Source organism: Tachypleus tridentatus, chromosome 5, assembly GCF_004210375.1.
Source record: "Tachypleus tridentatus isolate NWPU-2018 chromosome 5, ASM421037v1, whole genome shotgun sequence".
Classification (NCBI taxonomy): domain Eukaryota; kingdom Metazoa; phylum Arthropoda; class Merostomata; order Xiphosura; family Limulidae; genus Tachypleus; species Tachypleus tridentatus.
The window spans coordinates 16,472,816-16,499,897 of NC_134829.1; the positions used below are offsets into that span (position 1 = coordinate 16,472,816).

Consider the following 27,082-nt stretch of genomic DNA (forward strand, 5'->3'; position numbering starts at 1 on the left):
ACTATTTTATCCAGTTCTCGGATAAAAGGCAAAATCCTCAACGAACTGATCACCAGACGACGTTCCAGTTCTTTTCTATCTAATTTCATCATATCTGATAATGATACACAAAGTTGGTTCTCAATGCTGTCTAACCTTAACTAATTAGGAATGTTATCAGTTATCGTTATAAAACTATGTTTTAGACTGGCTGCTAACAATGTTTTTCAAACAAATCACTCTTTGTTCCTAGCTATATTGCAAAGTGAGTTCAATCATTCATTTATATTATTTCTTTATTTCACTTTCAAATCTTTACGTCAAAACTCGTATAGCCAATGAACATGCATATCTGTGTCCACGATTACAGAGACCGTAGATTTTGTTTAGTCGTTTCTAACTACATCACGATTAAAGTGGGTTTTACTTGACGATGTCGATTTTAGGATCTTTTTTAATATTTTTATGTATCCTAGCTAAATTATCAAGAAAGTTACGAGCTATTAAAGCGCTTCAATAGCGAAAGTTAATCGTTTTACATGTTCTTCAGCGAAGAAAGTGAAACTCCTCAACAAAATATGAAAAATTGTTTATTTTTACTAACTAAATGAAATCAAGTTTAGATTTCCTTCTAATGAAGATATGCTTTGATGGGATTTTTGATTGTTTGTTTTCAGAAATTCTCAGATTTTCTGTCTCGGTCTGAAAAAAGAATACCATGCTAAAGATGTTTTATGTAAACATTCTGAATCATTTAGTAGTTTAAGTATATATGCATGATCACTGCGAACAAAAGATGCAATTTTAAAAGAAAATATGCTTATTTAACGTAACTGTTGGCCCGGCATAGTCTGGTAATTAAGGCACTCGACTCGTAATATGAGGGTCACGGGTTTGAATCCCCGTCACACCAAACATGCTCGCTCTTTCAGCTGTGGGGGCATTATAATGTGATGGTCAATCACACAATTCGTTGGTAAAGAAGTAGCCCAAGGGTTGGCGGTAGGTGGTGATGACTAGCTGCCTTCCCTCTAGTCTTATACTGCTAAATTAGGGGCGGCTAGCACAGATAGTCCTCGTGTAGCTTTGTGCGAAATTCAAAAACAAAACAAACAAACGTCACTGTTACTTTATTACAGCGCCATTAGGTGGACGATATTGTCAGAGATTAATTACCTCTTAATTTATTGAAGCTGAAACCTTATACTAACGATCATACAGATAGTGTTTGTCATTTCGAGTGACAGATTAAGCAGTGTCACTAACTTGAGAGCATGCGCGCTTTATTACGATGTTCATATCTTATTTAATTAAGCAAATTAATCCAATAAAATGGAGAGAAAAACAACACACTACCAGCAATTCAACTCGAACTTCAATACCTGTTTTGTTACGTAGTTTGAAAGCTTCACCGTTTTCCTTATGGTATTTTTTCAAAGTAAGAATATTCATTCACGGTTTCAGTTATAGCTTTTTCTCAAGTTGAAGAATGTGGTGTCTTCTTTATTGATTTTTCCACTGGAGATTCCGGTACAAAATCCGTGATTTCAAGTAAAATTTCTAAGCACATATATCATGACATGATGGAAAATCTGTATGTCATTTATCACAATGTTGACAGATATTTTTGGAAAAATGTTGTCATGAAGATAAATTAGTTTTATGTTGAATCTTTTCATAACCGGCTAGATGTCGTGATATTTTGTTTTTGAAGATGTCGTCAAGTTCAACTTCTTTCTAGAGATCTGCCTTGACATTCAGATTTGGTTATTTTAAATAATTATCATGACATTGAGGAGTATAGGAATGGTCAATAATTGTTAGTTTAAGACAGTGGTTCCCAACCAGGGGTGCTCGCACCCCTTGAGGGTGCGAGATAGCGTTCCAATGGGTGCGAGATAACATTTCAGTTTTTTTTTTTGTTTATATTAAGGGCACTATCCTATATAATAAAAAATTACTGTGAGGGGTGCGGGGCATGAAAAAGGTTGGAAACCACTGCCTTAAGAGGTAGTTTATTGTAACCATTATTGTGGTATTTGACGGTATTTGTTGACACGGCTGTGTTGACATTGAAGGGTGTTTATTGGCACAACTATCTTGACATTAGAGACTGTTTGTTGGTACAGCTATCTAGACATTAAAGGGTGTTTGTTAGCTAAAATACGGGTTTCCATTTCTCTTGGTGGCCAAAGTACATGTGCCAATTATGTGGCTTTGCGCTAAAACAAATGCAAGTTAGCCTAGATTTTCGTGAATAAGAATACGTTTTCTAGAGCTTTACAACACAGCAAAATGGGTTATTTTTCTGTTATTGCTTCTATTTCTTCATATTGACCCGACTTTCTTTTTTTTTCATTCAATGCTTGTCACTACTAATTATTTTCTGTCATAAATATCTAATCTCAACTTCTTCAAAGCTACGCTTGAGCTATATTCTATTAACGAACCCAGAAAAGTGCCTACTTGTGTACCACTGTTAACAGACGAGAATTAAATACCTACTCTTAGAATTAAAATGCTCTCTATATCTTCAAACGTTTATACTATAACAAATTTAACACAAACTCTAACAATAGTTAGCAGCTCACTGAAAGCTAATCAGTGATTTTTAAGGTATAATTGTTTAACAATAACGGCATCTAATGTAGGAACTGATAAAGTGGAGATCGTTGCAAAAATGGACGATAAAAAAAATGTTTATTGACATTATCTAGCTATCATAACCTACGATCAAAATCAAATTATTTTTTATGAAAAATAAAGTTAAAAAATAACGTTTATCCACGATCAAGCTAAAAATTACTACTTACAAAATATAAAAGTAATAATATCCTTTATCTTACATATAGATAAAAAACACCCTTAACCACGACAAAGTTCAAAATCATTCTTTACAAAAAATAAAGTAAAAAATCCCCTTTATTTGTGATATACATAAAAGATACCCTTTACCACGACAAAGTTCAAAATTATTTACAGAAGATAAAGGTAAAAATATCCTTTATCTTAGATATAGATAAGTAATGTTCTATATCGATGACAAAGTTAAATAAAATACTTTATCCATAAAAAAAGATCTAAAAATTACCCCATTCTAAAACAAAGTTTTAAACATTTTTATTTACGATAAAGTTCCAAAAATATTCTTTATTCATAATAAAGTTTCTGTGTGAGAACTGCATAAATTGCTTAACTATAGGTACGCAAATAATACTCAATTCCTGCTTATTTACGTTGATTTCGGTTCCTTATAGTGAGTTAAGATATTTTGAAAGGCATTCAATATTTTCCTCCCTGTCTTAAAATACCGAGAGTGACGAGATCTCTCATCTCATGAGTCAATGCATTCTAATTATTATACGTTCTTGCATATAGATTTATAGTATTATCTACTTTAGTCAGTTTGTTTTATAGAACTAGCTTAAGAGCTTTATTTTACTTTTTTTAGATCGAATCTATGTAACCATATTACTTCTAGTCAAAACCACTGCTGATACTAATTGGCGAACTTTATTACTGTTACTAATAAAACGTCTTTTTTTGGGATATCTGTATACTCAAAACTTACTGTTATGAAGCATTTCTGTATAAGTGAGTTATTAATATACTTTATTAGAACATGAAAGTTCGCATCACTCTCTGTTTAATAGTCGGTTATACACATATATTTTTATTGCAATAAATACCCGAAGTCTCCTGCTGGTACAGCGGTGAGCCTACGGATTTACAACGCCTAAAATCAGGCTTTCGATTCACTTCGGTGGACTCAGCAGATAGACCAATGTGGATTTTCTATAAGAAAAAAAACTACCATGAATACCCAATGAATTTTTATGTCTGAAAATGTTTATAGATTAACTTATTAAAACATTAGAGTGATAACTTTTTTTACTTTTTTTTCGCTTACTCGAAATACAGTGATGTATAACTATATCACCAGATGAACCAAAATGGATAAAGACATAGACTGTCAGTCAACGTTTGTTTTTGTATCAGAGATGAACTGGCGCTGGCAAAGTTCGTGAAGGCAAAATGTACACATGTTCAAAGAGACGAGTTCCACTGAAAATTCTCTCATTCTCACTGTCAGATTGTTTGTAATACATTTTTTTTAATATGATTTTATTGTAAAGACAGTTTTGCAAGACATGCATTAATTTATGCATGTAGGGTTAACTTAATGCTTCTGTGTGTTTGTGTGTTTTTCTTATAGCAAAGCCACATAGGCTATCTGCTGAGCCCACCGAGGGGAATCGAACCCCTGATTTTAGCGTTGTAAATCCGTAGACATACCGCTGTACTAGCGGGGGGCATTAATGCTTCTAAACTCAGTGGCCGAAACTAATGAGATATTATTAGAATTACGGCCGAAAAGATCGTCTGAGAAAATGATGAATTCTAATTTTATAAATTTTATTTGGTTTTGAATTAATTAATCACAAAGCTTCACAACGGATTATTTATTATTTCGCGTCATGGGTCCATAGATATGCCCTTGATTAACTGGTAAGCAACCTTGTAAGTATAAACATAAGCATTGTTTATTTAATTAGCCATACTGATTACCAGATTGATTTCTAATTACACTCTAAGTACATAGTTTGCTGTAATCCGAAGATAATATTAATTCAAAAATAACTTTCATCCACGTTACATTCATAAAAATAACTTTATGCGTGACAAAGATAAAAATTTCTCGAAAGCTCTAAAAATAAGATAAACCTCGTGTAAAGTTTAAAATTACTCTTCGTATGCAATAAACTTCAAAAATATCCTTTATCCAAAAAAGTTTTACGAAAAAAGTCATTTATCCATGATAAATTTCCAAAGAAACTCCTTATCACATTTTCGTTCTTTTGTTGCCCCGTTGTGTCTCCTTTGATAACACGAAATTTGATTTAGATACGTTTTAAGTATATATTTTTTATTTTATTTTGCCAAATATCTTGCTAATATTACAATTTTAAATGTCTATATACGTGTGTGTCATAAATGTTTATATGTGTGTGTGAATATTTATTTGTTAAACCTGAAACTAGCCATAAAAGACTCATAACTTAAGCCTTTTTTCGGTTATTCTTTACAAGCATACCTACACCTAATTCCCTAAAGTAGCAAGGACATAGAAGTTTAACTTCATCGGCGGCAAGATGCTGTTTTTTTCTCGCCGGGTGGTCTGAATTTTTACTCAGATCACTGACAGCTGGATTTAAATGTATTTGTTAGGAAAGCTTCCACTGTACATGTCATGTTAACCCCAGGAGTGAGAGATGACTTAGTCGGGGAGAAACACGAGCAAACGATTTTAAAGGGTCAGTTTCTCAGAGTGCAGAGGGTGGGTGTTATTCACATCTTACTTTCTTAAACAAATAAAACGTTCCATTTCTATTAGATTTAGGTTAGGGGAAAACATTCTCTGTCTATACGTGTATTTAAGTCAAGTTAAACTTTAGACGTTAGATAACAGGCCTTTAAACTTCCTTTTTTTTATATTAACAAATTGCACCTAAGTGACAGAACCACATGTAAGCACTGACAAAAATAGGACTGAATTTTACTTCTTTTATGTTTGAAAGATGTGTGTTTATTGAGCAACATACAAATTTTGAGCAGTTGTTTCTTTATTTTTGCTTTGTACCTTTTAAATGTGGAGCCACCTTTAGCATGACCAGGTGGGTAAAGGCGTTAGACTCGTAATCTGAGGGTTGCGGGTTCGAATCCCAGATGCACCAAACATGCTCGCCCTTTTAGTCTAATGTGACGGTCAATCCCACTATTCGTTGGTAAAAGAGTAGCCCAAGAGTTGACGGTGGGTGGTGATGACTAGCTGCCGTCTCTCTATTCTTACACTGCTAAGTTAGGGACGACTAACGCAGATAGCTCTCGAGTAGCTTTGCGTGAAATTAAAAAAAACAAAAAACGTTTAGCATTTATATAGCATTCACTACTTTTCTTTTTCTCCAGTATGGCCCGGCATGGCCAAGTGTGTTAAGGTGTTCGACTCGTAATCCCAGAGTCGCGGGTTCGAATCCCGGTCGCATCAATCTATAAGGGTTTACCATAAAGAAAATCTGAGCATAAGCTTAAAATATGCAGAAGTCAGAATGTCACATTAATGAAGCAATGCTTAAAAGAGATTACGAAATATATATAAAAAATGTGTTTTCATGAAGTATTAGAAATAGGGTAGTCATTCGCCATACATATATTGTTAGTAAATTATAATTAATTTTATGTAAACAACCTCATAAATTATTTATTTAGATATAGTTTTGAGAAAAATATAACTACTATCTCCCGTCGTATCTGCACCCTGCGGATTTACAACGCTAAACACAGAGGTTCAATTCCCTTCGGTGAGCTACGCAGATAGTCCGATGTGGCTTTGCTTTTAGAAAACACAAACATAAGTCATATCACGGTTATTTAGCTTGTGTTGTATAAACATGGTTACGGAAATTTACTATAGTAGACTGTGGGTAAATATTGATAATATTATATGCTTAAACTTACCGTTTGTGTAATGTGTAGTATTTTATACAAATATGGTTATTATAAACGTAACTTAGTTATAGAGGTTTATCAAACGTTGTAGTAAAGAGGTATCGTTATGAAAAATGTAGTGTAGAAGTGTGATTATAGTAAATGTAGTGTAATGTAGCGGTGTAATGAATGTATTGTAAAAAATATGTGGTTTTATCAAATCCATATACTATGTTGAAGTAAGATTACAAAAATTAACATACTACAGAATATGGATATGAAAAACCTAATATAACGTAAGAGCGTTGTAACTGAGAATTGAAAGTAATCTATAAGCATAATTATGAATAACGTAATGTAGTGTGAAGGAGTGATTATGGAGGATACTAATGTAGAAGTATATTTATGAAGAGTATAATGTACTGTCGAGGTGTGGTTATAGAAAACATAATGTAGCTTAGAAGTGCAAGTATAGAAAACATAATGTAGTTTAGAAGTGTGGTTATAGAAAACATAATGTAGCTTAGAAGTGTGGTTATAGAAAACATAATGTAGCTTAGAAGTGTGGTTATAGAAAACATAATGTAGTTTAGAAGTGTGGTTATAGAAAACATAATGTAGCTTAGAAGTGCAAGTATAGAAAACATAATGTAGTTTAGAAGTGTGGTTATAGAAAACATAATGTAGCTTAGAAGTGCAAATATAGAAAACATAATGTAGTTTAGAAGTGTGGTTATAGAAAACATAATGTAGCTTAGAAGTGTGGTTATAGAAAACATAATGTAATTTAGAAGTGTGGTTATAGAAAACATAATGTAGCTTAGAAGTGCAAATATAGAAAACATAATCTAGTTTAGAAGTGCAAATGTAGCTTAGAAGTGTGGTTATAGAAAACATAATGTAGTTTAGAAGTGTGGTTATAGAAAACATAATGTAGTTTAGAAGTGTGGTTATAGAAAACATAATGTAGCTTAGAAGTGCAAATATAGAAAACATAATGTAGTTTAGAAGTGTGGTTATAGAAAACATAATGTAGCTTAGAAGTGCAAATATAGAAAACATAATGTAGTTCAGAAGTGTGGTTATAGAAAATATAATGTAGCTTAGAAGTGCAAATATAGAAAACATAATGTAGTTTAGAAGTGTGGTTATAGAAAACATAATGTAGCTTAGAAGTGCAAATATAGAAAACATAATGTAGCTTAGAAGTGCAAATATAGAAAACATAATGTAGTTTAGAAGTGTGGTTATAGAAAACATAATGTAGCTTAGAAGTGCAAATATAGAAAACATAATGTAGTTCAAAAGTGTGGTTATAGAAAATATAATGTAGTTTAGAAGTGTGGTTATAGAAAACATAATGTAGCTTAGAAGTGCAAATATAGAAAACATAATGCAGTTTAGAAGTGTGGTTATAGAAAACATAATGTAGTTTAGAAGTGTGGTTATAGAAAACATAATGTAGTTTAGAAGTATGAATATAGAAAATATAATGTAGTTTAGAAGTGTGAATATAGAAAACATATTGCAGTTTAGAAGTGTGAATATAGAAAACATAATGTAGTGTAGAAGTGTGAATACAGAAAACATTATGTAGTTTAGAAGTGTGGTTATAGAAAACATAATGGGATTTAGAAGTATAAATATAGAAAACATAATGTAGTTTAGAAGTGTGGTTATAGAAAATAATGTAGGTTAGAAGTGTGGTTAAAGAAAACTTAATGGGGTTTAGAAGTGTGAATATTGAAGACGCCGGTTAAAGATGTAGTTATGGAATATCATGGTAGTGTAATTATAGTGGGTACCATATAATCTAGAAGTGTATTTAAAGAAATTATGTTATGAGCGTGGGTGTTTTTCTTATAGCAAAGCCACATCAGGCTTAGTCCACCGAGATTAATCGAACCCCCTAATATTAGTGTTGTAAATCCGTAGACTTACCACCGTACCAGTTGGTTATGAAGACTGGAGTATATAAAGCGAAATAGGTTTCAGACCTTTTAGTTGTGGTAAACGCAGTGAAGTACACAGTTGAAATTATAAAAGGTATATAATATTTCGAAGAAATTTTGATTGTGCAGAATGTAATTTAACGTACTGTGAACTTCACATTTCTGTTGTGTTATATATACTATAGAACCATTTTCAGCAACGGAAGTTAATGTACCTTTCTAACACCCAAAGAGTAAAAAGTAATTTTTTATACACTTTTTAACGTCATTTTTTTAAATTCCTACATACTTTCGTTTATTTACAAATATAAATTCAAAAAAGATGACCAAATTGTCTTAGTTTACTATCTATAAATGATTTGCTTCTTTGTTCTCTAAATGATACTGTTACTTAACTAGTGCTGATATTATTAACACATAAATCAGTTCCATCATTAACTTTATGATCCTAAGTTTGTAGTAACTTAGCAATAAATTCACCAGGTGGAAATATAATTAAAAGAGAAGAACAATGGTAAGAATTATTAACATATTTATTAGAATAGCTACAAATTCCATCATCAGCTTGTTAACACCTCTTTTTTTGCTTTATTCAGTTTCTGGTGGACATTATGTCCTGCCCATTTTAAGAAGGTTTACAAATAGTTCGTTTTTTATTTAAGGTTCTGGTGAACAAGAATATTTTACTCAAGTAAATATGGTTTACTAATAGTTCTTTTTTGTTTAGTTTCTTATGAACCCTAATAGTTTTCGTCTTCCAGTTTTTGTTAACTATGTCTTGCCCAGTGCAAGAGAGCCTACTAAATATTTTTTTAGTATTCAGGTTCTGATGAACATATAACTTACCCAGTTCAAGGATGTTTACTAGTATATCATTTTTTTTATTTCAGTTTCAGACGAACACTATGTTTTTCCCAGTTCAAGAGGACTGTCTACTAATAGTTTTCTTTTTAATCCAGTTTCTGATTAGCATCTCTCACTTCAGGTCAATAGGCTTAGTAATGTGAAAATGCAACATTTTTGTTCTGACTTACATGTTTGACTCTCAGTCTCTCTTAATTTTTTTTTATTTTTCCTCGTGGGATAAAGGTAAGTTTTCAGAATTACAACGCTGATATTCGGGGTATGATTTTTCGCGTGGGAAACAGATAGCTCAAGATGACTTTGCTCTAAAACCAACAACCAACCAGTTAGCTTATTTCCCACATGGTACGTATTATTTTACTAATATAAAATCACATTTATATTTTCATATTTTGTTACTAGTAAATTTTACCAAATTGCCTATATCTAGATCAAGTTTAAAAGACCACATGTTTCATCATACAACAAGTTTCTGACTACCACCTTTGGAGCTATTTACAGAATTTTACCCGTCCAGGCAAATCAACCCTCGATAAAGAAATATTAAAAAAAAGATCAACTGAAGCTCTTACCGTAACGTTTGTGTTATCGAAGTATTTTAAATGTTCGTTTGCGGGCAATTCGATTTTCTTATCACGAACTCTTCGAAAACCATATTCTGTCATGAGTGATCTTTCGATGTTCTTGTCTTTCTCTGGACCTTGACTAACTAAATCCATTTTTGAAAGCTTTATTTAGCATTTTGCATAATGCATCATTAACTCTAGTTGTAGAATGTGAGTGAGCCCCAGTGGTACTTCTTTAAAATGTTGAAAGGTGGACATTTAGAGAGAATCAGCATCATATCGTTCTGTTTGAAAACTGTTTTCCCTCACTAAGTTATTTCTATTTCAGAAGCCGAAACTGTAGAAAGTGTCGGCTTAAACTTGGAAATGTGAGCCGTATAAAATACATTTTATAAGCATTTTTATTTATGCTCACTTGAAAATAAACAAGGAATTTATAATCGCTTCTTAACTCTTTTCTGGAAATTCTGCAAATTTACAAACAAATCCATTTAAAACATGAAACCTGATCATGCACAGGAAACACTGAAATTGTATGTTCAACGTTTCGGCAAAGCGACTTTTATCCAGTTCAGACTTCTGTGAATTTAACTTTTCTAGAACTCTTTGCACGTAACCATATACTACTAGGACATAAATATTAACTCGTATTGATCAATTTTGTCTGGAAGAAGATTGATTGTTCTGGGGTAAAACCCCTATCAATATATTGATATATATCAATATCCAAAACAGTAGGCTTGTACTTGTATTTCATCAGCTACTAGGGTTAAGAAGAGTGTTTAGAGTTTAGTTTTTAACATAACGATAATGTTTTAACACTGTTTTTTTTAGGTGTCTCCAGATTAATAAAGTGATATATATGATACTTATTACGCTAGTCTCTAAACATAAGTTGTCACGTCATGAAAGAAACATAAAAACAAACTTGCAGTTCCACCCACACTTACAACTAGTACGATGTACATCTAATATTTAAAACCTTCTTACCCATGAAACGCGAGTCGCCAAATGTTCAACCATCAAACGTGACACTAACTGCTCTATTGATAGAACACACGCGCGTTATTGCTGTAAACACACACTTAAGGGGAAGGAGATTAGCCATCAGAATTTCGACTTTTTTTTCTGATGTCACAAGTTCTATTTAGGTCTTAGCTTCGCTATAAATCTGGTAAAATATGCTAACACGTCTATTGGAATTAACTCTAACATACTTTGTGGCATCTTAAAATAACCAAAGATTTAGTAGCAACATTTGTGTGAAAACATTTTCCGTGTTTTCGCTATTTAACAACCTTAAAAAAAATTTCACACAACAAATAGACAAACTGGTTCAAATTGTTGGATAAAGTCCTAAACTGCGTAAGAATGAGTTTTAGTATCAATTTAACAATTTATTAACAGTTATTAAAATGTATACCCTAGAGATACACGTTAACATTTAAAAAAATCGAAACTTTAATTGCCTCCTACACGTATTACTTAATAAAAGCAGTCCTTAGAGTGTGTGTGTTTCATATAGCAAAACCACATAGAGCCATTAGCCGAGTCAACTGAGGGGTTTTGTTTGTTTGTTTAGAATTTCGCGCAAGGTTACACGAGGACTATCTGCGTTATCCGTCCCTAATTTAGCAGGGTAAGACGAGAGGGAAGACAGCTAGTCATCACCAACTCTTGGACTACTCTTTTACCAACGAACAGTGGGAATAACCGTCACATTATATTTCCCCATGGCTGAAAGGGCGAGCATGTTTGGTATGAGGGGGATTTGAACCCGCGATCCTGGGATTAAGAATTGAGCTCCTTAAACGTCTGGTCATACCGGGCACACCAAGGAGAATCAAACCCCTGATTTTAGCATTGTAAATCTGTAGACTTACCGCTGTACCAGAAGGGTAAACAGTCGTTAGTTGAAGAGCAGTGCTAAAACTGCGAAAGCACTGTCAACCAATGAAAATCAAGAATAATAACTAAAAGTAAAGGACGTTAAGAGCCTGACGGTGCTATTCCATAAAAGGAAAAAAGTGACTAAACTACTATTTAATTAAATGAACTACATTGTTAAAAATTGAAAAATATCTGGTTAAATCTGTTAGTTTACGTAAGTAACACTGTGGCCAATTGTAGTCTGTAAATTAGGAATTCTAATCAACTGAACGTGATCAGAGTCAGACTCTAACTGATCTATCTTTTATGAAAGAAACACACTGAACATAAAAGAGACATTTCGTAACGATCTTGTTCTCTGGTTCATATAGTTCGTGCATTATAATGTTTATACTTCATGGGTCAGCGAACGTTTTATGTTGTGTTATTACTTCTGTTCGATTTTACTGTCAGTGATCGACTCACGTAGTGTATTACCGTGTTGATGTATTTGGTTTCTAAGGGGGACCCAGGGGATGTCCAATTCAGTCCAACCATGACATGGTATCATGACTTTAAGCATTATTTTGCTTTAAGACAAAATCTGGTATAATTGCTCTTGTGGTACATCGTACAATTGCTTCCGTGTCGTGACAACATGTCCATCAATAAACCTACTCTCATGAGCACATGTTCATTCTTCCGAAAACTCACGACACTGTAATTATATCGTTCAACTATGAAAAACATAAGTATTAAATAGCAATTATGACAACTCGGACAATATCACAAAAGTCTAAATGAAGTGTATATTTAATTATAGAGATAAAATACGTTTTATTGACTTTAAGCGAAATTCGCGAAGTCTTGTTTTATTGATATTCATTGCACCTTTTTACCCTAAGATGTGTAATGAGCCTCCAGGCAATAAACTGAAGGTATCGCGTTGTATAGATAATGATTATTAAATGGTATAGTTTACTGCTAGCCTATGCCATGTTCATTAGTAGAGTGTTCACAGTTTACACGGATATATCAAGATGAACTGGCAGCTGGGTTTATGTTTGTCAAGCAAATCAGCATATGACTCAATCTGAATACAGGATTATGGTATTCTCTCTTTACAGAGAATAGCATGTGTAAATTGCACCGTAATAGTCAAGCATCCTCAAAACAGGGCACGTAAAACATGCACATAAGTTATGACATAAGATATTACGTTTTTGGTGTATTGTGTGGCACTCGGGTTCACTGATAGCCGAAAGATTAGTTTAAAATATCTGTAACGTGCAAATTCTGGAAATATTGTTCAAAAAATAAATAAACATAGACATCAGATTAAGACTGAACAAACGCGCGTGAACAAAACCTTTATTCAATGAACTCAAGTTTACGTTTATTGCTAACTGTTCGGCTTCTTAATTATTTGTACTTAAACTTGCTACTCTGGCTGGAAAACTTTCGAAACGCCTGCACGAGACACAGATAGAAAGAATAAAATTACATCGTACTTTCAACACATAATTCATGGGTTAGTTACGTTACTGGTTATTTCGAATAACATATTCAAATGAAAGAACTTCAACTCATACCAATTAGTACAAGAATCTGTGTCATCACTTGAAATTATTTCACCACCCCTTATCAGGAAGTTGACGCAAACACATACAGGTTTGATACAAACTTTTGTGAGTTAGTAGTTACAGTGTGCAACATTTATCTAAACAAATTTATCAATACATCTGGCTAACAAGAGTGTTACATCTGTACTCGAAGCACATATATTGAATTTTAGAAAATTATCTGAGTATAATTTACCAAATATATATTCTAAGATAGTTATAGAAAGGTTAACTTGTCCGTTATATCTAGAAATAAATTATCATTAATGAACGAGTGTTTAGATATTTTATATTCTCAGAGTTTGAGATATTCCTCTGGATGTTGTGCTACTGAGTTTACCCACTAACACTATCGCTGGTCTTTTGGTTTCTATAGCGTAAACAACTATACAAAGAATAAGAAAGTAGAACTGTTAGTGAGCAGATGCTATGAAGGTATTGTGATTACGTATAACGAATATTCATGGAAGACAAGGATATCGTCCAGAAATATTCACTTATAGTTGTGTTTGTTTGTGTTTTCTTATAGTAAAGCTGTATTAGGCTATCTGCTGAGTCTACCGAAGGGAATCGAATCCTTGATTTTAGCGTTGTAAATTCGTAGACTTACCGCTGTACCAGCGGGGGGACTACACTTCCGTCTTGACCTGATTATTTGTATTATTACTAAAGAGACTAGAATAAAGGAGCAGAATTTAAAACATTTATCTTCTTTTTCATTCCAAGATAAGATTGATTTTTTTTTTGGAAATAAACACACCACAAAGCTAAATGGAAATGCATTTGCCAAAACGGAACATTACGTATTTCAGTATTAATTCTGCAAATACTAAATTGTGTTCTATTTTTTCTTTTTTTGTTGTTGTTGCTTTTTGCTGCTGTGTATATAATATTTTGTTGATATTTTGACATACTTTCCTGGGAATTTGGAAATTATTTTTTAACCTTTGGATCTGGCATTCCTGGTGCTTTAGATGCATAACTCTTATTCTGTGGGCTCGGAGTATACTCTTGTTACCGAATTTGCACATCCTTTAAGTGTTAGAAAAATAACAATGTACGATCAATCTTACATTTCTTTTGTAAAGAGTAGCCCAAACGTTGTGAGTTGTATAGCGTTAATTAGCTCCCTTCAGTTCATAATTAGAAACAACTACACATGGATAACCTGCTGTGTAGCTTTTCGCAAAGTTTCTGAAACAAATAGAAAAATTAAATTTGAATCTGGATTACACTTCTAAACATTTTGGTTCTTTGTCCGGTTGTCTCTCATCCTGTTCTTCATCTAGTGACCATCCTAGTGCTTCTTTAACCCATACTGATTTAAACAGTAGAAACTTTCTGGTTCTTTGTCCGGTTTTCTCTCATCCTGTTATTCATCTAGTGACCATCCTAGTGCTTCTTCAACCCGTACTAATTTAAACAGTAGAAACTTTCTGGTTCTTTGTCCGGTTGTCTCTCATCCTGTTATTCATCTAGTGACCATCCTAGTACTTCTTTAACCCATACTGATTTAAACAGTAGAAACTTTCTGGTTCTTTGTCCGGTTGTCTCTCATCCTGTTATTCATCAGGTGACCATCCTAGTGCTTCTTCAACCCGTACTAATTTAAACAGTAGAAACTTTCTGGTTCTTTGTCCGGTTGTCTCTCATCCTGTTCTTCATCTAGTGACCATCCTAGTGCTTCTTTAACCCGTACTGATTTATTAAACAGTAGAAACTTTCTTGCGCATTTGTCAATATTCTGAACTATTTTAAACGGTAATAACATTCCTACATGTTTGTCCGCTTGCTGTAACTGAACTATTTTAAACAGTACTTAACTTCCTACGCATTTGTCAACTTGTCTGTACTTTTGAACTGTTCAACTTCTGTCGATCTTTCTTGGGCTCTATGAGCTTGTTTCTATTTCTGGAGAATTCTGAGCTATTGTGATTTGTCAACTGATATTTAACCTTCAACTGTTTATAGCTTTATGATATTTCTCGGTCTTTGTGATATAGTCTTCCATCCTGAACTCCTTTAACATTTATCGTGATAGCTTTAATTCTGAATTATCTCCATCACTAGCGAACTTTCTTATGATTATCCTTAATTAATCCTGGGCAACATAACGTACTAGAGACCGTTTTATGCCTTTGTCATATTACCTGTATTTCTGGACTTCTTAGTATTAATGACGTCAGGAGAGTAATGACTTCGGTGCTTGAAGTTCATCATCGAACACTGGTGTTAGTCATGTCTTATTAAATACTACTAACATGGGGTTCAAAGACCCCTTCATGATTCATAGAGGTCTGGATGTACCGATTATTCTCCTCCATTATCTTCAGTTATTTCTATAAATACACCAAGGGGGTCCGTAGCCAACAAAAAAAATTCTGTTGGGACACCTGTCCGTGGTTCGAGAGTACGCGTGTTAAATTTTGTCCTGCGAGCTTGTGAGGGCGGGTATGAAAACGGTTTCATAAATGGCATTTTGGAAACCCTAGAGGGCGAAAAACACAAACTTTTATGTTATATTTGGGTTCAGTGACGATAAAAACCTACACTTCGGTCTTTCCAATGTCTGGGTGATTTTAATAGAGGATTCTTCATGTACATCAAGATATTTACCGGGCCATCCCGAGTCCGCCAGTAATGTTTGACCCTGGCAGCTCTAGAATTGTTGTAGGAGTTAGCTCGGCATACAGTATAATACTACAAGCTGGATTAATATAGCATCTATAAGATAGTATTAGTGTTTAAAATAACAGCGTGAACTAATGTTACATCTCAGGCAGCTACAATACATTTTCGTGTGTTTTTTTTTTATTTCCTGCAGAGTTTTAATACATCAGAAACTGAAAGAATTGAATATTTTTTATTTACAATATTGTAGTTTAGAATTGTTTATTGGCATCTGTCCGGTCTTACAGAGTGAATTTCAGAAATGATTTCTAGGTTTTTGTGTAGTGAAGAACTATGGTTGACACAAGTGTCGTCGAATGTCTTACAAAACTGTACTCAGTAAAAGACCGATGTTCCTTGTTCCATTAAGACTGTCAGGTTAAGGTAAGGGAACGTTTTAGTGTACGCTATTCACACGGTAATAAAGCCTAATAACTATCCGTCGGGCAACAAAAGAGTGGACTTACCCAAGAAGGAATGTAAGTTTAATTCAAAATCCTAAAAGGTGGCTAAGAAATAAATTTCACGAACAGAAACGGAAAAAGTGGGCTTAAGTAACATTGGCTTAGAGTTACTACTATACACTGTTTTTTGATAATAAAAATTAGCTCTGTAACCAATTCATGTGTCTGTTTTAACGTGTTCTATTGAATTAAAAATGTTAAGTTACCAATACAAACTACAGTTACCTGTGGTTTAAATAACTCTGCTGAAAAGACTCCTGAATGAAATAATGGTATTAAACTTCGTGAATCAACTGACCAATCGTTCATGGCTTTTCTGTGGATAATCTTTACATAACCAGAAATATGAGGTTTTAAGTAATCAGGTAGAAAAATGAAGTTTAAGATTGGTTTAGTTCCATCTAATTTACAAGTGTTTTTTATATAGTCATTGCAAAGTGCTATATAGAATGATTCTTACAAATGTCAAAAGGCCAAGAAATCTTTGAGGATATCTTGAAGCACGCGAATAAATTTGATACCCTGAAGTATTATATTTTAAGACAGTCTCAGCGTTTATTTAAATGCTACGTGTAGAGCGATAGTTTACTGAGTTTAACATACTAGAAAAAGCACGTTCGAAAGACTTATTATGTCCGAAGTCATAGTTACAACAGGACTTGTGTAAACTATCATAAACAGTGTCAGAATTTTTTAGACAGGACTTTTTATATAAAATACTAAATCGATATTTTTTTTCAGGAAGCAAAGAGGCCGCTTTTATTCATGCTATCTTCAGTGCTGGTGTAGTTCAAGCTCTAACAGAGTCTTGTAGCTCAGGGAATCTAACGGTGTGTGCCTGCGACCGTTCTCAACATGGCTACACTACTGCGGCAGATGGATGGAAGTGGGGTGGCTGTTCCGACAATGTACGTTATGGTATCTCTTTCGCTCGACTGTTTGTTGATGCCACAGAGAAAACGCCCCATAAAACAGCAGCTGAGGACAGTTCCCAGTCTGAGAACGATAAAAAGAGAAAACGGAAAAGGAGAATGCAACATCTTAAAGCTATGATGAATCTTCACAACAATCATGTGGGAAGACTGGTAAGTTGTTCCATAATAATGCCTATATGCATCATATGTAATGGGTTGTATTTTAATTGACGTAAGTTAAAACGACTCCGCGTTCCTACACAAATTTTCAAATGAGACATTGAAGAGATTGATTATTTACTTATTTCTAAATAAGTAACCCTTACTTAGCGAAACAGTTAGTAATGCTTATTATTTTACCTTTTCTGTATTTTGTTTGTAGCAGACGTTTCACAGTATTTCCTCTTAAGTCGCTGTCCTCGTTATTTGCGCCACACGTATACGAAAAGCATCAGTTCGATTTTATCTGCATAAATAAACGTCAATATCTGTGTGTATACGTATCTGTTCCTTATACGTTTCTACGTTTCTTGATCAATCAGTACTAACCTTGACATTGATACAGGAAGTTCAAGAGGAAGTGATGTTGGACCCTACCCATAATTTCATATCCAATTTTAGAGAAACTATCAAATCAACACAGTTTGACATAGTGATACAATATGATAAGAGTAATGTCATGAGGGGGGTTGCACCCTCCATTTAATTCATATCTAACTTTGGAGAAACTACCAATTCAACACAAGTTGACATAGTGATAAAAGATGATAAGAGTAATGTCATAAGGGGGGTTGCACCCTCCATCTAATTCACATCTAACTTTGGAGAAACTACCAAATCAACACAATTTGACATAGTGAAACAAGATGATAAGAGTAATGTCATAAGGGGGATTGCACCCTCCATCTAACTTCATATTGATAGAATTATTGAAAACAGTAACTCTTTTTCTTCTGTATCGGTACTCTTATGTATTTCCATTACACTTTTAATTTTTATGTTAAAGAAATAGAAGCACACTTTTCTATTCTTTGCTATAAACGAGATTTTATTTTACTCGTCCAACGAACAGGTACTCCAGCTGGTTCTGTAACAGGAGAACAGTTCAGTATTCAAGTTATGCACTCCCATGTAAGCTAGAGATCAGCAATGTGGTTGGATTGTGAAAATAAAGCATTAAAAATGCAGCAAAATACGTTAATGTATTAAACCCATGAAATATAAATTCTTCACAACATAAAAATAGAAATAATGATATACTACCAAGTTTTTGCATTATTTCTGTTTCTGTTTAGCTAAAGCCAGAAAAAAAAGATCCTTTACACATATACTCTTCAAAAAAAGAAACGCAAAAGGCAAAATTTGAGACATATTGTTAACAACTTTATTCCGGGTAGTTCTGTATGACATGTGTGAAACTTTGCACATTCACTGCTGAACATCCAAAGTCTGCAAAGGCGAAGTCCACGCTCACTAGTTGAAGTTTAACGTCACTCAACGTCAATAACGAGTATGCCCCCCGTGAGCATCAATAACTGCTTGGCATCTCCTGCCCATGGAAGCGATGAGATGACGAATCACATCCTGTGGAATGGCTGTCCACTCAGCCTGCAAAGTTGCTGCAAGCTGAGGTAGTGTCTGCGGTTGAGGTTGTCGCCGTCGCAGACGTCGGTCCAACTCGTCCCAAAGATGTTCGATGGGGTTTAAATCTGGTGATCTGGAGGGCCAGGGAAGAACGTTGATGTTGTGGTGTCTCAAAAAGACAATGGTGAGTCGGGCTGTGTGAGGACGGGCTTTGTCATGTTGAAAAACGTCGTTGACGTTCACCATGATGGGTTGTACATGGGACCTAAGAATCTTGTAGACGGTTGCGTACGGTCTGATAAGAAATCCTACACAACCCTGGTGTGGTTGAGGCAGTAGACGTCGCAGTGGTGGTCCTATCCCGAAGGTGACGTAACCGGATGTTGCGATCTTGTGCCGGCGTGGTCACACGAGGTCTGCCAGATCGTGGACGGTCACGAGTTGATCCATGTTGTTGATGACGATTCCATAGCCCTGTGATGGTGCTTGGGTGGACTTTCACAGCTCTGACAACATCTGATCGAGTTCGCCTGCTTCGACCAATGGCGTTGTTGCGTTGTGCTTCAGTCAATCTTGGCGTAACTGTATTACGTGTCGGTGGCTTAACACTGAGCTATGGAAACCGAGAACCCGTCACTTTTATAGGAATTTTGCACATGTTGCACTTGCAGAACATGCAGATCTCTCAAACAAATTTATTAAACACGCATGCGTTTTGGCGAAAAATCCGATGTTTTCCTCCGTTTTCAAAGTGCACAACTTTTATTGTCATTTTGGTCTGACAATCAGTGCCTTAACACGTGTAACATCACTTACTCTGAGCTTGTAACGTTATTACATATATTTCTCTTTAAAATAACAAAAATATCCCTTTTACGTTTCTTGTTTTGAAGAGTATATATAAAAGGTTGTACGAAACGCTTTTAAGTACTAATTTTCTTAATCTTTTAAACTATTCGTATTTTTCAGTGATGACGAGAAACCCACTTGTTGAGAAATTTATATGCAAAAACGGCTCGTTTGGGCTGAGAAAACACTTTACATAGAAGAGCGAACAACGTTTCGACCTTCTTCGGTCATCGTCACCGAAGAAGGTCGAAACGTTGTTCGCTCTTCTATGTAAAGTGTTTTCTCTGCCCAAACGAGCCGTTTTGCATATAAATATTCGTATTTTGGTTAACAATTTTAATATTATTCTGCAGAATTATTGCGCCATATTTTATTGCACTTGCGTATCATGGTAACAGTAGATAAACGGTATGGAATAAGCTCAGAAAAGTTGTGATAAATTATATTTATTTACACAAGTAACTGTAACGGATACAGGGTTATCTCATATTCCTTAAAGGCCCGGCATGGCCAGGTGGGTTAAGGCGTTCGACTTGTAATCTGAGGTTCGCGGGTTCGAAAAGATGCTCGTCCTTTTAGCCGTAAAGGCGTTATAATGTGATGGTCAATCTCACTATTCATTCGTAAAAGAGTAGCCCATTAGTGGGTGGTGGTAACTAACTGGATTCCCTCTGGTCTTACACTGCTAAAGTAGGGAGGGCTAGCGCAGATAGCCCTCGAGTAGCTTTGCGCGAAATTCAAAACAAACAATCAAACATATTCCTTAATCGTTCTTCTTTCGAACGCCATCCTCGACAAATTGTGTCATTTTTACTGAACTTTTGAGCTTGTAATTTTGAAAACAAATTGTAGAATTATAGATAACATATATATATAAATAAGCCAAAAAATGGTGATATAAAAGAAATCAAATGACTATGTAGATTAAATCCTGGATATAAAAACTTCTATGTATATATCTTTGATCTACATTTATCCATTAGGCCAAATGTGGATTGTAGTTAGTTTGCAAGGGACTGCTGATCAAAGAGCTTAATTGTTTGTTTGTTTTTGAATTTCACGCAAAACTACACGAGGGCTATCTGCGCTAGCTGTCCCTAATTTAGTAGTGTAAAACAAGAAAGAAGGCAACTAGTCATCACCACACACCGTCAACTTTTGGGTTACTCTTTTACCAACGAATAGTGGGATTGCCGTCAAATTATAACGCCCCCACAGCTGAAAAGGCGAGCATGTTTAGTGTGATGGGGATTCGAACCCGCGACCCTCAGGTTACAAGTCGAGTGCCTTAAACACCTGGCAATGCCAAGTTATATCAAAATGTTCGCGGTTTGCGTTTCGTTGCCTCAAAATCACGTTGCGTCTTTGAAGTCATCGGTGAAATACCACACTATTCGATCAGATGGCAGTACACCAAAAGCTAATATTTGGTGCTATTGATTTCTTGTCTTCCCTTTGGTCCTTCAGTTCAAAATTAGGAACAGTGAAAGATTGTAGGAAAAATCTAAATAATCCAGTTTCCGTTGAAACTATAAAAATACAGGACAGCTCAATTGAAGTCGTTTTTTTCATACGAAGAAAATATATATATATGTAGAGAAAACACAAGTATTAAAATGTGATATATATATTTATATATATATATATATAATTTTTAAGGATTTGAAACCAAATATAAATGTAGTAATTTATGGCAGATTTATGACAAAAGACAGCGTTTTTGTTGTTTTTTTCAATATAAAAAAATATATATGTATAGTTCAGTCTATCATACGATTTGTCATTAGTCAAAAAGTTATATCGGATTCGACATAAGTCATTATATCTAGAAAAGGACAAAATAAAAGAGTAAGACGATAATCCATGTAATGGTGAATTATACACAAAAACAATAAACACCATTGTTCTTATTATTCAATGTCTTTACTGTTCCAGATTAACATGCATACAGGATAACTGTTGGTCATTTAGTTCTGCGTGAAATGCTTGTTTGAAGTTAAGCACAAAGTTACACAGTGATTTCTCTTTGCTGCACTCACTACAAGTATTGAAATACGATTTTTGCGCTGTAAGTCCTCGGACATACCACGAAATCTCTGCAGACTGCGCAAAATGAAATGGAGTTTTTATAATTTTACTCTTAGTGACAGTTTGTTTTTTATTAATTTCTTGCAAAACTATTTAAGAGCTATCTGCTCTAGGTGCCTCTAATTTAGTAGTAATAGTTTAGAGAGAGGTAGCTAGTCAGCACCAGCCACCACCAAACCATGGGCTGCTCTTTTACCAATGAATAACGGGATTGCCTGTCATATTATAATGCCCCCAACGATGCAAGTTGCCACTAGAGAATTCTAGCCAACAGGCTATGTTAAGCCACTCCTAAAACATCAGTAACTTTTAAATTTTTAGTCTTCTGTTCAATTTCTGTATTACTAAGGCGAAATAGGAAAGGCATTTGAGCTACGAAACAACTTCGAAGAGGTCACCCGGTGGAACAGAAACAAAACAAATAGTTTTTAATAGTGCCTATGTATCCCGTCTTCCAAAAGTTTCAGCTATCTTTTATTTGTTAATCGTACATTAAGTACATGAATAGTATAATTTTGCTTCCACTCGAAGCTGAGCTGAGACGGAACTTATTTATACACGTTTTATAAACAAGTTCCACTTGGCTTGTGCTACATCTTAGGTTTAGCGCAGACTTTAGAAACACGAAAAATAATTATTCTTAAGTTCTCTCAAAGAAATCTTATTAAAAGAAAATGATTATGTTGTTGTTGAGATATTAGTTTGATCCCAATGAACTTCAACAGCAAGAACAAATAATGTACCATGTGGATAAGAAGACTCACATGCGGAAAAGGCTTTTATGTTGTTCCTAAGGCTTTTTTAAAAATTAAACGATCACTTGATGAACAAGTTATTCCTCATTACTTTGAAAAAAAGACAACTGCTACATGCAAAACGAACAGGAAACCTAACTTTATCGAACTTTAACTCAACAATGAAAAGCCCAGTTAGTAACCGCTGAGTGTTTAATAAGGCAGAATTATTTATGTTAATTATTCCACGCTTCTTACAGTGAATCAAAATAACAATTACGGCAAACCTAAAAAAATATCTTTTCATGATTCTTAATAAATCAGATGTTCCATGACATGTTGGTTTTACAACTTTTCTTTTTTCAGTTTATTGTCTTACCAGTTCCTCTAACTAGTGGGTAGATAATAGACATGCGCAACGCTTACTTGCAGACATTTTTAATCATCAAGGAACTTTCCTCGTGCTTCCTGGCTTGTAGAAGCCACCTAGTTGGAATTTCGGGAACAAAAGTTACTCTGTGTGGTCTCCCGACTTAACCCTAACCACGCCATCAAACAGGCGGTGCTAGGAAGACATTAAAGAAGTTTGCAGAAAACATAAATATACACGTAATTAAAGCTATCAAGGAGGGTTTTATGGTAACGGTAATTGCCAGTAATTGGGCCGCCAAGGGAGCCTAGTGTCGAAGAAAGACAACTGAAGTCACGTGACAAGGAAATTGTGACGACCAGAGCTGTATTAAATATTCATTGGGCTTAGTGCGAGTCCGTATAGGCCACACAAGTCGTCAGTTCCCAGGGGATGGTATATTTGTAAATCTTTATCATTTACATGGAAAAGATTTAGTCCTATACATTCACTGATGTTTTATATGTTGTTTAGCTTGCATATTCATTACACCATGCCAGGTGGTAAATATTATTTTTATCAGCGTTATACGAGTAGATTTCCTACAGGTGGCAGTGTAATAATATTTTTGCACTTTTGATCATGTTTTCTCCTACCGAAAGATCGTAAAAATAATTTATCTTTGTTTTTAATAAGTGGTTATCATTGGGCCAATCTGGAAATGGAAGAGAAATTTGAATAACTGCTAGAACCGCAGTTACATAAGCTTAACTATATAAAATATTTAGAGGTTATTCAGTAAGGTATTTCGGCCCGGAATGGGCAGATAGCTGGAGTAATCGATTTGTAATCTGACGGGAGCGGGTTGGAATTTCCATCACACCAAACATACTTGCCCTTTTAGCAGTAGGGACGTTATAATGGTACGATCATTGCCACTATACAGTGGTAAAAAAGTAGGCGAGAAGTTGGCTAGCCGCCTCCCTTCTGGTGTTACACTGCTAAATTAGGGACAGCCAGAACAGATACCATCGTGCAACTTGGCGCGAAATTCAAAAAACAAACAAGCATTAATGTATTTAATCTATCTCATATTTAATGTTGATTGGAGCTTTAGTTTCATGAACTTAACGTACAAGCCAATGTAAATTCTTTGAAATTGTAAATATCATAATTCTTAAAATATGATGCTTTGTATTAAAGAATTTGTTGTAAAAGTTTAATTTCAAACTCTATTTTTGTTGTTATTTATAGAAAATGTAATTGCAAGAATTGTGATAATAAATATTTAGATAATGTTTGTTTGTTTCTGCGCAAAGCTACACGAGAGCTATCTCCGCTTACCTTCCCTAATTTAGCAGTATAAGACAAGAGAGAAGGAAGCTAGTCATCACTACCCACCGCCAACTCTTGGACTACTCTTTTACCAACGACATGGCCGTGGGATTGGCCGTCACTTCATAACGCCCCCACAGCTGAAAGGGCGAGCATGTTGTGTGATTGGGGTTCGGACCCGTGACTCTCGGATTATGAGTCGAGTGCCTTAACCACCTGTCCACTCCAAGCCAATATTTAAACACATTTTTTTTATATACTAGAAGCAAAGAATTATTCAACCTAACAGTCCTCCGCTGAGTTGGCGGTAAGTTCACAGACTTACGAGGTTAAATTGTTAGATTTCCCGCAATGGAAAGACTACAGATAGCCCAGTGTTTAGTTTGGGACTAAAAAACAAAAAAACAATTCAGCTTATAACCAGATGATTGTCCTGCCATCTGTTGCTTTAACTTGTAAGCTAAATAAAATACTAGTGCTTTAATTTAAGGTGAGGTTTAGTTTTTGTTACCCGTAAAATTTCACAACAGGTAATACGTGTTAGGTTCACCACGGGTATCGAAACTCGTTTTTTAGCTTTATAAGCCTTCATACTAACGCGTGAATCACAAGGAGATTTATTTGACGATTGTACAGTGATATTTTATTACCTGCTTCATGCAGGCTGCTTGTGTCCTAGGAATTTCATATTTCTTATTTGTTAGGTGGTTTTAATAGTTCCAGTGAAATTTCTAGTTGGGGCAGAAAAAAAGCTACATTTTTAATTAAGTATTCCTTATATTTTATTGAATAAAACAAAGATAGTACAATTTTATGGTACGCTTAATTATTTAAGAATATGATCTTATAACTAAATCCAATATTTTTTTAGTTAGAATTAATTTAATGTATATATTTTACAGGCTGTCTCTAAACATATGCAGCTAAAATGTCGTTGTCATGGAGTGTCTGGGTCCTGTGAGCTTAAAACTTGTTGGCGAAAACTACCATCATTTCATGAAGTCGGTAGGCACTTAAAACAGAAGTACGAAGAATCAGTAAGAGTGAGAAAAGGTAGAAGGAAACTACGCCGCCGTGACAAAAGAAGGCCTAAAGTACGAAAACATGATCTTGTCCACATTAACAGATCTCCAAATTTTTGTCTTCAAGACCGTAAAAATGGTATTCTCGGAACTACTGGACGTCAGTGTAACAAAACGTCAAAGAATGCCGACGGTTGTGACTTATTATGCTGTGGACGAGGGTATAACACACAACTAATAAGGCACAGCGAAAGATGTAGGTGTAAGTTCCACTGGTGCTGCAATGTGAGTTGTGATATTTGCGTAACAGACGTGGAGATTTACACGTGCAAGTGAAACAAATTTATTCTTAAAATTTGATGGTGCCTCAGAAAGGAAAGTAGAAAGTGTTGATGGTGAATCAAGTTTATTCTTAAAATTGGCTGATACCTGAGTAAAGAAAATAGAAAGTGTTGACATTTTTGTTACTTTTTATTCCGCTGCAAGCAAATACGGGTGACAAACCGATTCTTCGGCAGAGTATTTGTGATTTTGTATAAAGAGTTTGAATACAGACTGATGTTTAATCATGTGTACGGCTGTCCAAAATTGTACAGTAAGATGGTTGTGTATGTATAAACAGGTCAAAAGATACTTTTGTACCAAATATAACACTTTTCTTTCTACTTGAGTTTTAAAAATATTTTTTACACTTGTATAATTAAAACTTAAGACAAAGAAAAGTATTCAAGTGAGAAATGAAGAGATTTATAGCAACGACCATTCACGTTCTTGTGTCTTAATAGATGGGGCTTCGTGGGTTACCATAGAGCTTTGCATTTATTTATATTAACTGTGATAACACGCAGAAAGTAGTAGCAATAACAAGATACATGCGAAAACTTGTTTTGTATAGGAAGGTTTCACAGCTGTGCTTAATTTAGTAGGTTTGTATCCACGATACGTGGAACATGCTGTAAAATTTCAGTATGCTATTTGTTTTCATATAGTTATTAGTCTAAAGTTGAATTTCATTCCCGAACGCAGAAGCTTCCTGATAGAGTTTTGCCTATAGATATACAAATTACGTTATGTAGGAAGATTAAAGTTGCGTGGTGAAAAAATGTAAGTTTTGCGTCCAAAATATAACTTATTTTTTATATTAAAGACATCAAGAAGTAAATTCGAGTGTTCAAATTGCAATTTGTTAAAAAGAGGTCACAAAAAATGTTTCAGAAGAAATTATTGTTCAGTCAGTGTTTCTTTATTGTTATTATTATTAATTGCTTTGACAGAAACAGTGCCTTTAAACCAGTCTTTAATTTAAGGCTAACCAATAAAAGCATACGTAATAAACTATTCTTTGTTGATTGATTAATCTTAATTTCTGGTTGAAAATGAATATTCAAATATACTGTGAAACATGAGTTAAATGAAACAATATAATATTCACATTGATTCACCGATTTTGGGAAAACCTCTAAATGTTTAACTTTTCAGTTATTTAAACTGTTATTAGAGGAATAACACCGAACATGCAAACAAATAACAATACAAAAACAAGTTTCTCAACTAAAACTTATTATTATTATTTAACTGTATTTTAGAAGAGTTTTATAATAATTCTACTTTTATTATTTCGAGTTTGAAATAATTGTAAAGTTCTTAAATTTCACCTACTTTTAAGTTCTGCAAAAACGTAAAATATTCGTTATATATAAAATCAGTCATAAATAAATAAAAAGAAATTTAAAAG

At 34.3% G+C, this 27,082-nt stretch overlaps 1 protein-coding gene across 1 annotated transcript in view; it reads left to right on the forward strand.

Moving 5' to 3' along the window:
• The window catches only part of LOC143250602 (protein Wnt-7b-like), a 53,880-nt gene extending 26,798 nt beyond the window's left edge, over nt 1-27,082 (forward strand). The window contains exons 3-4 of the mRNA XM_076501412.1: nt 17,214-17,557; nt 25,228-27,082. Of these exons, the coding sequence (XP_076357527.1) occupies nt 17,214-17,557; nt 25,228-25,683 (800 nt within the window). The 3' untranslated portion in view covers nt 25,684-27,082. The remainder of the gene's footprint in view (nt 1-17,213; nt 17,558-25,227) is intronic.